We start from the raw sequence: 12921 nt of genomic DNA, 5'->3' as shown, positions 1-12921 counted from the left end.
CTGAACTTTTTAACAATAAAAATTAAGCCAAACAGCCCCCCCCCTAGAACCAGAAGAGAAAAGGAACAACAGCAGCACAACATAGCAGCAACAAATCAAGCACAAAATCCTTTTAAAACAGTAAAAAAACCCTTGACTTTTAACAATACAGGAACTTAACCAACCCCTCCTTCTCCAAAAAACCTTTCACCCTAACCCCAAGAAATCCAAGCCACCCAAATCAGGAAAAGCAAAAGGACACTGCGCTTTTAAAAGTCCTCTCACTAAAGTAAAGCTGCTATTTTTCTACCGGGTAACAGATCAGAGTTGTCCACTGTGATGGTGACAAACAGTATGGACTGTCTACCAGAGTCTCGAGGCGGCAGGAGGAAGGTGGTGGGCCTAGCTTGCCTGGGAAATTATAGATGTTTGTATGCAAATGCTAGAAGTGTTCGAAGTAAAATTGGTGAATTGGAATGTTTAGTGTTGGGAGAAAACATAGACATTGTAGGAATTTCAGAAACTTGGTGGAATGAGGAGAATAAGTGGGACACGGTGATTCCTGGATATAAGTTATATCGGAAGGATAGGGAGGGAAGGGTTTGAGGTGGGGTGGCTCTGTCTGTCAGAGAGAATATACAGTCCAGTAAGACTGAGGTCAGAGAATTAGATTCCCTTTTAGAAATGCTTTGGGTTGAAATAGAGGGCCCCAAAGGAAATTTAACTATCGGAGTTTGTTATCGCCCACCAAATCATAAGAGAAAGGACGATTATAATATGATGGAAGGATTAAAGATAGCAGCTAAATGTAAAAACTGTGTCGTAATAGGTGATTTTAACTACCCGCAGATTGATTGGGTCGATATGTGTTCTGGTCGAGAGAAAGAGATTGAGTTTCTTGATGCTCTCAATGACTGTGCTATGGAGCAGATGGTCTCAGAACCTACCAGGGGTGGGGCGATCCTGGATTTGGTCCTAAGTAATGCCCAAGACTTCGTGAGAGATGTAAAAGTGATTGCGCCACTTGGGAGCAGTGACCATAATGTTACTGATTTCACCGTTTGTATAAATAGGGAGTTGCCCCAAAAGACCGCCATAACCACGCTTAACTTTAAAAGGGGTAAATTCTCTGAGATGAGGAGACATGTGAGGAGGAAACTGAAAGGAAAGGTAAATACAGTCAAAATATTTGGCCACTGTGTGACACAGAGTGTTGGACTGGATGGGCCATTGGCCTGATCTAACATGGCTTCTCTTATGTTCTTATGTAAGTTATAGGCAAATTGGCAACACCCCCACCCCCAGCAGAACCCCCCTAACTCCAAATAAGCTACCCACCCACCCAAATCTGGATAAGTAAAGGGACTCTGAGTCTTAAAAAGTCCTTTTACTTTTATCCTAACTAAAATAAAAACAAGAACCCCAAGACTGTCTTATCTTAGATGTCTTCTCCAGGCAGGTCAGGCAAGGCTGAGAGAGAGCAACAGCAGCTGAGGCCAAGGGCCAGTGCAGCACAATCTCTCTCTCATACCAACACAGCAGCAATGGAATGGAGTCCAGCCAGGCAGACTCCTTAAAAAGGTTCTCTTGCCCTATACAGGGCACTTTCAAAAAATACCTTCTCTGTGATTGACCAGAGAACAGTGTTTACTTGGATACCCGAGTAAACAAAAGAACAACAATGTTGCTGATGGCTGGGGGATTAGCCAAGCCATCAGCTACACAGCAGCCCTGCAAAGCATGCATTTGCAATGCATTTTGCAAATGCATGCTTTGGATTGGCTGCTGGGGCTCCTCTTCCCCTCCCTCCCGGATCTTAAGGAGGCTATAAGAGAGGCGGGAAAAGGTTTCCAAAGGAGGGAAAGGAGGCAAGCAGCTTCCCTGAGGTTGCAGAAGCTCCTTTCTCACCTTTTACATTGAGTTCCGTATACTTCCGAATATTGATTCGGAAGTATAATGCCTTCCAATTTGATTCGGAAGTATACGATGCCATATACTTCTGAATCGGGGGGTATTCAGCAGTCTATTCGGTTCAGCTGAACCGAATACACACCCCTAATGGCAGCACCTTCTCCCAGTGCAGTGTCCTCCCCCTGCTATCAGAATAGCCTCTGGCATTGGAGAAAGGCAAGGCCCTTTGCAGAATCCAACCCATCTTCTTTCCAGCATGGAACTGATGGCAGGAGATGCCCTCTATCGTTTTGGCATGTTTATTTGTGTGGTATATTTAGATCCTGCTTTTCTGACAATTGTTCCCCCCTCCCCCCAAAGCGGCTCACATTAATAGAGAGAGACAGGGGTTTGCAACTAGAAAGCTGAGAGAGACAAGGAAAAGAGAGTGGAGGGGAAAGGGAAATCAGTTTGACAGGATTTCTATCCAACTGGAGCCAGGTTGATCTTTGGGCTTGAGTGCTGGGGGTGTAACTCCCCTGCAGCTTTTAGGCCGCTGGTTGGGGACAAAGGCTTTTGGTACTTGGGGCAAGTGGCAGAAGGGAGGAGGTGGGGAGAAGCAAGCTGCCTGTGGCTGATTATATTCTGTCTGAGGGTTGGGGGCTGATCATGTTCTTTGCAAGTGGGAGGGCCTTCGTTCATTTTATTTTATTCTAGTTTCCTTCCTGTGCATTATGAAGAGTGTGCATAAGGCAGTGTTGCAGTCCTTTTACTGTAGCTTAGTGCTGGTATGCACAGACATTGCAAGCACACATCACAGAAGGAATCTCAATATGGAGAATCACAATCAGATTCCTTTTCTTTCTTTTTTTGCAGTGTTGCAATCAACACTGGTGTAGCTTGTCAGTTTTGCAGCCGACTCCCTCGTTGTTAACACAGAGGGGGGAAAGAGGCAAGTGGACCAGAGGAGCGGAGCCAGATTGTACATGCTCCAATTCCAGAATTGATTTTTTTTAAAGTGCTCCTGGTTAAACTGGCACATGTCCTACTAGTCCGCTCAGCAAAGTTCAAAGACTTCCTCCTGCCTAAAGAGCCTACATCCTCCTCGAGTGGATGTTCCATAGCTGGAGAAATGCTTCCTAGGCTGTCTGTGAGCCGCCCTGAGCCCACCTTTGGCGGGGGAGGGCGGGATATAAAAATAAATTTACTTTACTTACTTACTTTAGGCTGAAGAAAGGTTTTGAATGTGCCTGAATGGTGTGGTAGGATACAGGCTGCTGAAATTAAAACTGGAAGACAACGCAGACTAAAATTCCAGCAACAATAAAGGAATCAGCCTGTCCCATATTTTTTTAGCCACCCTCATTTTGTAATGAGAAAAATGATAATTTCCCCGTTTATTGGTTCTTTTTATTATTCCTAGTTTCAGGTGGGTAGGCATGTTGGTTTACAGTAGAAGAGCAAGATTCAAATCCAGTAGCACTTTAAAGACCAACAAGATGTCCAGGGTATAAGCTTTCAAGAACTGATGAAGGGAATTTGGTGCAGTGGTTAAGTGCATGGACTCTTATCTGGGAGAACCGGGTTTGATTCCCCAGTTCTCCCAGATGGGTCCTGCAGCTGCTGGAATGGCCTTGGGTCTGCCATAGCTCTTGCAGGAGTTATCCTTGAAAGAGTAGCTTCTGTGAGAGCTCTCAGCTCTACCTACTTCACAGGGTGTCTGTTGTGGGGGTGGGGGAAGGTAAAAGATTGTGACTGCTCGGAGACTGAAATTCAGAGTATAGGGTGGGGGGTATAAATATAAAGAGAGCCCAGTAGTGCAGAGTGGTAAAGCTGCAGTACTGCAGTCGGAGCCCTCTGCTCACGACCTGAGTTCAATCCCAGCAAAAGCTGGTTCAGGTAGCCGGCTTGAAGTTGACTCAGCCTTCCAACCTTCCGAGGTTGGTAAAATGAGTACCCAACCTGCTGGAAGGAAAGTGTAGATGATTAGGGAAGGCAATGGCAAACCACCCCGTAAGTCTGCCGTGAAAACATGAAAGTAACATCACCCCAGAGTCAAAAACGACTGGTGCTTGCACAGGGGATTACCTTTACCTTTTTATAAATCCAATATCATCATCTTCTTCTTCTACTGTGGAAATCTTGTTGGTATTTAAGGTGTTTCTTGCATTGACTCTTGCTTTTTATTGTTTCTCTGTCTCTTAATGTTTGTAGCCACTTTTCCTGGTGGTGGTGTCTGTGTCAGAGTAGAGCACCTGTCAGTCTCCCATCCAGGGACTTAGCAAGACACCCTTTTCATTTCGACACTTCCCCAGTGCTGGGTGCTCCCTGAGCATTTGCTGGGCTTCCTTGTCAAAAAGCATTTCCATCTCAATGTCTCTCTGGTGCAGTTAGATTGGATCTGTCCTGTAACCCAAAGCCTGTGAGTGTGCAGTTTCAAAGAAATCAGTTAAGACATTCTTCATGATAATAAAGCTAACTTCCATAACTGATGGATTTGTTCCTGCAGCAGGTAGCCCTTAAAACACCCTTTGATCTCTACCTGTATTACTTGCAATGCAAAGTGAATGGGGGGACGCTTGCTTTCTTTGAAGTAAGGTCTCCTTTCACTTCAAAGTACTTAGGTGAGAAGGGATATCCAGGCCTTAACAACATTTTTTTTCCCTGACCTGTGAATGGATTCTAAACATGGACTCCCAACAGAATTCATAATGGGTGGAGGGGGAGCTTGCATCCAACAGAGCACACGGTCATGCAGCTTCATTTGCACCTTTAATATGTCCTTAAATAGAAGGAAGTAGGGTTTGATCTCTCGGAGGACTGGCAAATATTGTCATGTTTTATGTTCTGTCTCTCTAGGAAATCAAGTTGGCAGCCTGTGGGAACCACTTGGTTAGAAGTTGTTTAGTTTGGTAAAATTATTTTCCTGTGCTCTTTTGGGTTTTAATCTGCTTAAAGGAAAATGTCAGTCTTTTCATTTGACTGATTCACAGAACCCCAACCGCATGATCCAGGTAACCACTAAGAAAGAAGTCAGCTTTTGCTCTTCATGTTGCCAAGTTGGAAGCAGTTCTCTAAACTTAAAAGTTACTCACAGTAACATTATAAAGAATCTCAACCAGGGGTGGCCAAACTTGCTTAATGTATGAGCCACATAGAATAAACGTCAGATATTTGAGAGCTGAAAGACATGGGCATCAGATGTTTGAGATTTGGAAGGAAAGAAGGCAAATAGATTTGAGGGGAGGGAGAGGTGGAAAGAAAGTAACTTGAACTTTAAATGGGTTCTGCAAGCCGCCGGCTGGCTTGGCTTGGAGGAGTGATTTAAAGAGACAAATGCCTTCACCAAGCTGACTGACAGAGTGGTGGGGGCTTCGAGAGCCACACAATAGGTGTGAAAGAGCCACATGCAGCTCCTGAGTCACAGTTTGGCCACCCCTGATCTCAACCGTAATATTTCTTCAGTGTTCTTAACACCATTAGCTTAGGGCAGCATTGTTTAGTTATTATCCTTTATAATTATGTTCATATTTTGCTGACAATGTGTCAGCATTTTCATTTCCTAATAAAAAGTTTGCAATGGATTATTTCTAGTTTTGCTTGGGACTCAAGGTTCTGACCCTGTCTTTGGAGTCTTGCCTTCTTGGTAGTGCTGTTCCATTGCTTAGCTGCTGAACAGTGGAGGATTCTGCTTTTTAGTTAAATTTTCAGCTTGTATTACCTTCCTGGGTTTGTAAAACAATTGGTGGTAAATAGGTGTAAAATAATAGCTGGTAAATGTCACATTTCTGGGAGGTATGGCTTCTTGCTCATGATGTTCATGATGTTTAAACGTAATTTTATCTATTTGTATAATTAAACCTGAATTATGTTGTTAGCCGCCCTGAGCCTGCTCCGGCGGGGAGGGCGGGATACAAATAAAATTTTGTTGTTGTTGTTGTTGTTGCTTGTTCTAAGTAGAAACCCACTTACCACTTCAGCATCAGCAGGCCCCCTGACTCTCTCTTTCTCGGCACACTCAGAAACAACATGGCAGCATACACTGTGTTTGCAATTAGCTGCATCTCCCCCAGCAAGAGTTTTCAGGAAGAAAACTGACAGTTCCCCACCTAATGTGTGTAGAAGCTTCCAAAACATTTGAACATACAGCTACAGATAGTAGCCCTGCCTTTTCACACCCATCAATGTCCACTCCCTCTCTCCCTTCCTTAGGGCCCCAATCCAGTCTGGCTTAAGGGGTTGAATCCAGCCAACTTTTTTGCACAGTTGCATCCAAATCTTTCTTATTACAATCCCAGTCCCACACTCCTTTTATCTGCGCAGGCACCCCCAATTCCCAGCATAGCCTTTTTGGTGGTCAAAGGAGACCCTTTCCTTACTTTTCCACCAGTGAAAAAGCTGGTTGGATCCAACACATGATATCAAAAGGCAAACTCAGCTAGTGCAATGAGCCCCAGGTGAGCACACGTGAGTACAGTTGGGTGCATGCCTCCAAATACACATTGCTATCTCACGTGCACGTTTGAATTATGATTTTATATGCAGATCTATCTTGCTGAAGTTGAGCATTGTATTACCCCCCCCCCCCCCCGCCCGCCACCAATAAAAGACTGCCTTGCTTTTCGAATACTGGGCAGCATCACCTGGAGCTCTTGTGTGCTTTCACCCTTTCGAATAGAATTACCCACCTGGCATCATCTTTGTTGCTGCCCCAGTTTCAGGAGGTGTGCTGCCAGGCCCTGTGGGGAATAAACAGGAACCAGGGCTAGAAGATGTCCTCATGATCAGCCTCAGAGGGTACACAGAGCCTTTGGTGCCTCCTCTCAGTTCTTCTGTGGTGCTTTTTACAACCCTGCAAAAACTTGACAACAGTAAAACTCCGAGAGGGACTGGTAATGCACCCCTGGCTGCTCATAGAGGAGGCAGGAAGACTTGCAGGCTCTGAGCGCTGCCTAACCCTCTCAGCACTCCGTTTATGCCCATCTCAGCTTTTCCCTCTTGCAAACTGCTCTTGGCATCAACCTTCAAATTAAATCAAATGATTACTGCAATAGCAGCCCCTGAGCCTGGAGCAAAGAGATAGGGGTGGGGGCGATGCCAGGAGCAGAGGGGGGTTGGGCAGAGCACTCAGCTGAGGGATGGCCAGGCAGGGAGGAGAGAGACTTTTCACCCAAGCAAAGCAAGCAGCTCTTACAGAACCGTGGCACCCTCCGTGCACACAGACCATCCATCTGCCTTGCTGGGGCGCAGCAATCCTTTAGCAGGATGGTGCCGGGCAAAGAGTTAAAGCAGGCATTGAGAGCCCGAGGGGTGTGGGCTGTTTGATTGTGTGTGTGGAGTGTCTGATCATTTTGAAATCTCTTTCTCCCCCCCCCCCCTCTCTCTTCTCTTTCTCCCTTGCATTCCATCATTCAGGGAGGTTGGCTCTGGGAACTGGGACACAGAGAGCTGCCAGACGGTGGAAACACTCTCGGCTCACACCAAATGCCAGTGCAACCAGCTTTCCACCTTTGCTGTGATAGCTCAACTGCCCAAAGATCTGGTAAGTGGAGGGAGGGGACGGGAGGGGACAGGGCTGGCTGCTCACCTCCTGCCAGTCCCCATGAGAGGCAGCCAGAATGTGAGGATCGTGAACAGTGGCCAAGGGGGAGAGGAGGGAGCTCTGGCCCCTGGAGGCGCAAACCAGCAGAAGCTTCTCTGAAATGAAGGGGACTGACAGAAAGAATGTGAAACTGCAGTACAGAAGAGAATTCTTTGGGATGGTGTTCTATGCTACTTGGGGCAGGGGGAGCAAAATTGGCTTTTGGATTTGTTGGATTTGTTCTTCAGAGATCCAAGTGTGCGGGGGGGGGGGGGACATTGTTTGCTCAGATCGTGTTTTTTTTTTCCTTTCAAGTTACAGCCAATTTAAAGATGACAGGGTTTGCGAGGCAAGAGATGAACAGAGGCAGTTTGCCATTGCCTGCCTTTGCATAGCAACCCAGGATTTTCTTGGCGGACTGGTCTCCCATCCAAGTCCTAACCAGGGCCAACCCTGCGTAGCTTTGAAGATCCGACAGGATCAGGCCAGCCTGTGCCCTCAAGGTCAGGGCCTGCTGTTGTTAAGGGATCAGAAATCCCCAGCAAAACAATTATCAGTCTAAGCCCTGAGAGGAGTTTGCTGAATTATATCCCAGCAACTGGTTTTTGTGGGTGTTAGCCCATTTGCAGAAATGGGACTTTATAACTTCCTTCCAGGCCCGGATTGGGAATAGTTTGTTTGAGATGTTTCAAGCAAGCAAGCACTGACACACTCTGGGAATTGGGCAGTCCTCAGTTCAACCTTCACCTCACTATAAACTTGTGAGGTGATTTTAGGCAAAATCACTGCCACTCAGACACCCCCACCCCCAGCTGACCTAATAGGGTTCTTTCAATGGTTTCTGAGATGATGTTAGGTGGAGCACTTGTGCATAGTCCAGAGCACCAAATAAATGGAGAACATTAGTACTTTCTTTCGTTCTTGTAGTAGCAGAGCCAGCTGTTTCTCCTTAGACCTCTTTTTGCTCAGGTTCTTACAAATGTACACCGAGGCTCTTTTATGCTTTGCCAAAACTGTTCTTTTGCAAGGGGGAGGGATTAAACCAACTCCTACATCCTCCTTAAAATATGAGTTCCGGCAGCAGCAGCCTGTTAAAATTAAAAATGTAGCATTAGCTAAAAGGATCATAGAAGACCACATTATGTGTTTGGCCTTGAATTCTTGTCCTCAAGTATCTCTGCCTTGTACATACATTCTTCCTGTACATGTGCATTTGAGCTCAGAACACAACATATTTTTTTAGCAGCTTTTAAGGGCATATTTAAGCTACAGCTGAAGGGAAAGACCTCTGAAGGCGAATACTGTGGACCAGTGGCCTTCTGTCACTGGCCTCACCCTCACTCCCAGCAGTTCCTGAGAAGGTTTTTTTACACAGAATGCCATGAGGAAATAGGAGTGGCCCTCAACTATGAATTAGGTGTAAACCTTCACAGGCTGCTCCCCATGCCAGTGATAGGTTTCATGTGGCAGTGAAAAGTAAGATCAGGGGGCCATAACTGGAGAATCAGCATCCTTGGAAGAAGTTTTTAGTTGACAGGCATCCCTTGCACTTGGTGCTTACCCATCATACCTCATACGGGAATCACTTTGCAGAGGGGGGCGGGAAACGTCACAGTCCTGTATTTTACAAAGCAGCTTGCTGCTGCATCGCCTGCTGCGAAATACACCTGTCTCACACAATGTCTGTTCCCCCCCCCCAAAAAAAACCCAACTCAGAATCTATTGGTGATCTAGGGCCCTTCTAGGCATGTGCAAATTATCTTTCTCCTTGATTCCGAATATCCACAGACAGCCTCCCTGACCCAGATGGGATACAAAGGCAGGCATCCACTCAAATAAAATGCCCCCAAACTAGTCTTACCAACTCCAGCTTGAGAAATTCCTGGAGATTTAGAGGCAGAGCACGGGGAGGGTGGAGTTTGTGGAGGAGAGGGAACTCAGCAGTCAGTAATGCCATACAGTCCACTACCATTTCTTCCAAGAGAACTGAACATTTTAGTCTGGGGATCATCTGTAATTTGGGGGACTCTTCAGGTCCCACCTGGAAGTTGGCAATCCTGCTCTCAGCATGACTCGCTTCAGAGAATTGCCAACCACCCCACTTCCTCTCCTGAACCTATGCCCCCCCTTTCTCTCCTTCCTGCCACTGCCTCCCCCGCCTCTCTTTCCCCAGATCTCCCCTTTGTTTCCCTCCTACTACTTTCTCTTTCAGAACTCTTTGTACCACCCCCCAAATGCCTTTAAGTGCTGCAGTGGATGATGTAGACCTTTTATCTTCAGAGTTTCTTGCACACACATGCACACCCCCATGCTCACTGCTGGGGCTGCTGAAATTTATAAGCATTATTAGCAAGCCTTCAAGGTATTAATGTGGGTAGCGATGGGAAGGGGAGCAAATGGGCAACCATCTTGGAAGTGCGTTTGGGAATCCTGCTTTGCTGCTGCTGCTTCTACTGGCTGACAGAGCCAAGCAGCATTCGTGCTCTGCCCTCTCGGCGGCTTGCTCTCTTTCATGCTTCCCTAGTCGAGCTGGGTCATTAGTATTCCAGAAGCATGCCCTGTTGGCGAGGAGATGGAGAACCACCCCCAAGGAATGCAGAGAAGCTGCAACTGATCTGCTCCCCACCCCCGCATGTGTCACAGGAAGCAAAACAGAAGCTGATCAGCTCTCAATGGGGTTGTTCCGGGGTGGCATTCTCCTTTTGCTTGTAAGAGAAAGGGCTTTTGCTTTGGAGGAAGAACAAAGATCCACCCACAGGTGTGTAAAAAGAGGCCTCAAAATGCTGCTGCCCCACAAAATCAGGGTAGTGAGGCTAAGATCATCAGACGTTTCTGTACCATAATTTTAAAATGGGTTGAGAGTCATTCCTCCCCCCCCCCCAGGCTTTTTTTGTATCAGGAACTCCTTTGCATATTAGGCCACACACCCCTGATGGAGCCAATCCTCTTGGAGCTTACAGTAGGCCTGTAAGAAATGCCCTGTAAGCTCTTGGAGGATTGGCTCCATCAGGGGTGTGTGGCCTAATATGCAAAGGTGTTCCTGCTACAAAAACAGCCCTGCTCCCACTCACCTACCCCCCCCCCCAAATCTGGAAATGCTATTATTAATTCTATTTTCTTTGTTTACTTCCCATCTTTTCCCCCAAGGGGGACCCAAAGCAACTAACCTTGTTCTCTTCTCCACCGTTCTGTCATCCTCATGACAATGCTGTGAGGTAGGTTAGGCTGAGGACATTGCTGGCTCAGTGAAAGTTTCCAAGACAGAGACAGGATTGGAATCTGGGTCTCCCTAGTCCAACACTATAATTGCTATGCAGCACTAGTTCTTGAATTGTATTTGTGGGGTGGAGGCAGCTTGTGATCTTTAACAGATAATTCTTTACACTTTCTTACTAAACAATGATTCCCAGGATGGGGGGGAGGGGAGCCATTGTGAACCTGATATTGTAGTGTAGATTTGCTCATCAAGAGAACTCTGAAGGTGCTAAGCCACTAGCAACCTATTGTAGCCATTGTTTGCTTGTTAGTTTTTTTTCCACCAGTGGGGAGGTTCTATTGTTTGGGTCAGCTTCCTACTCCAGCTAAGGCAGAGGTGTCAAACATGTGGTCTGGGGGCCAAATCAGGCCCCCAGAGGGCTCCTATTAGGCTCTCGAGCAACTGGCTGTCGTCTGCTTCCTTTTCCCTCTCTCTTGCTTCTTTCTGCATCACAGCTTACTTTGCCAGGCTTGCTCAATCGCACAGGAGCTATAGAGCAAAACTTCTATTTTCTCCATTGGCTGAGGCTCCTCCCTTGGGGAAGAAGTGGGGAGGGACAGCTTGCTTTGCCAGGCTCTCTCAATCACACAGCAGAGCTACTGAGCCAAGCCTCTCTTCCTTCTATTAGCCGAGACTCCTTTCCCTCCTGGTCTCCAGGGGAAGCAAGGAAAGAGCCAGAACTTCCTTTGCCCAGTTCCCTGGATCCCATGGGAGAAATACAAAGAAAGCACCATTAAGACCAATGAGTGCTAATGTATTAAGCATGTTTTAAGTTTTTTTAAAAAAAATATTTAATTGTGTTTGTCTGTGTCCATTATAATGTTTATATCTCAGCTTCCTGGCATTACATCTTATGACACACATGGCCCAGCCCAACAAGGTCTCATTTATGTCAGATTCAGCCCTCATAACAAATGAGTTATACATCCCGGAGCTAAGGCTTCCTCCCTTGGATTTCCTCAGTTGTCAGGAGTGGTTCCTTCCCAAGAATATCTCAAGAATGCAAACCTCCCACCGGGGCTTCTTTCTTCCTTTCCAGGCCATGGACTCCGGAGGTTCCCCCTCTGTCCCTCTCATGATCGGTTGCGCTGTTTCCTGTATGGCTTTGCTGACCCTGTTGGTGATCTATGCTGCCTTTTGGAGGTAGGTTGGCACCTTCTGCCCACCCCATGTCATGACTTGATAGAAATGGCTGTGTGGACTGTGATCTGAGCTAAATGTGGTTTGGTGGACTGCCCCTAATGCACCACATAGATCCAAAGAAAGAAAAATGGGAAAGAGTTTGCTCACAAGGAGGAAGACTCTGGGTGTTTCTCAATTGAGGCAGGATAGCATCTCTGCTAGACCACAGAGTAGCAGAAACTGGGAGAAGCAATGGCCATCTGTTGCACAAATTTGAAGTTTTAGTCCACAAATTTGAGTTAGTGGAAGTTAGGCTTCCCAACCCTCCCGCCCTGGTGGGGGACCCCAAGATTTCCATCCTCTTCCCCCGCTCCCCAAAAAAACAGAAGCGGGGGAGCGGGGAAACGACGCCGGGGAACATGGCGAGCCGCCCCATCCCGGAGCGGGTGAGGCCGCCGCGCCGCCCCCTCCTCGCCCACCGCAGCTGCTCCTCCGAGATGGGCCCAGGCTGAGCCCATCTCGGAGGAGCAGCCAAGAGCAGTGCAGGCAAAACCAAAGAAGGGAAGGGCAGAGGCAGGCCACGCCCCCAGCCCACCTCCACCCCCCCTCCGATTCCACCCCAGAGGCAGAGCGGGCGAGGCTGCTGCTGCCGCCTCTTCTCCGCTCACCGTGGCTGCTCCTCCGAGATGGGCTCAGGCTGAGCCCATCTCGGAGGAGCAGCCACGGCGAGCGGAGAAGAGGCGGCAGCTGCGCAGCAGCGTCGCCTGCTCCGAGACGGGGCGGCTCGCCATGCTCCCCGGCGCCGTTTACCCCCTCCCCCCTATCTCCACCCCAGTGTCTCCTGGCTCCACCCCCAAAGTCCCCAGATATTTCTGGGGTTGGACTTGGCAACCTTAGTGGAAGTCCAGTAGCATTTTAGAGACCAACAGGATTTCCAAAGTATGAGCTTTCAGGAGTCACAACTCTCTTCTCTCGAAAGCTCATACCCTGAAAATCTTGTTGGTCTTGAAGGTGCTATTGGACTCAAATTTTGCTCATCTCCTGCAGACAAACATGGCTACCCACCTAAACTTAAATTCTGACATTGGTCACT

General features: G+C 47.4%; 1 protein-coding gene across 6 annotated transcripts in view; it reads left to right on the top strand.

Moving 5' to 3' along the window:
• The window catches only part of ADGRB2 (adhesion G protein-coupled receptor B2), a 305016-nt gene that overhangs the window by 232228 nt on the left and 59867 nt on the right, over window positions 1-12921 (top strand). For all 6 annotated transcript variants that reach the window (XM_060257849.1, XM_060257848.1, XM_060257847.1 and 3 more), the window contains 2 exons: window positions 7285-7411; window positions 11746-11849. In XM_060257849.1, coding sequence (XP_060113832.1) covers window positions 7285-7411; window positions 11746-11849 — 231 coding nt within the window. The remainder of the gene's footprint in view (window positions 1-7284; window positions 7412-11745; window positions 11850-12921) is intronic.

Source organism: Heteronotia binoei, chromosome 17 (genome assembly GCF_032191835.1).
Source record: "Heteronotia binoei isolate CCM8104 ecotype False Entrance Well chromosome 17, APGP_CSIRO_Hbin_v1, whole genome shotgun sequence".
Classification (NCBI taxonomy): Eukaryota; Metazoa; Chordata; class Lepidosauria; order Squamata; family Gekkonidae; genus Heteronotia; species Heteronotia binoei.
The sequence above is the reverse complement of the archived record's forward strand: the minus strand, read 5'-3'. Positions and strand labels throughout refer to the sequence as shown.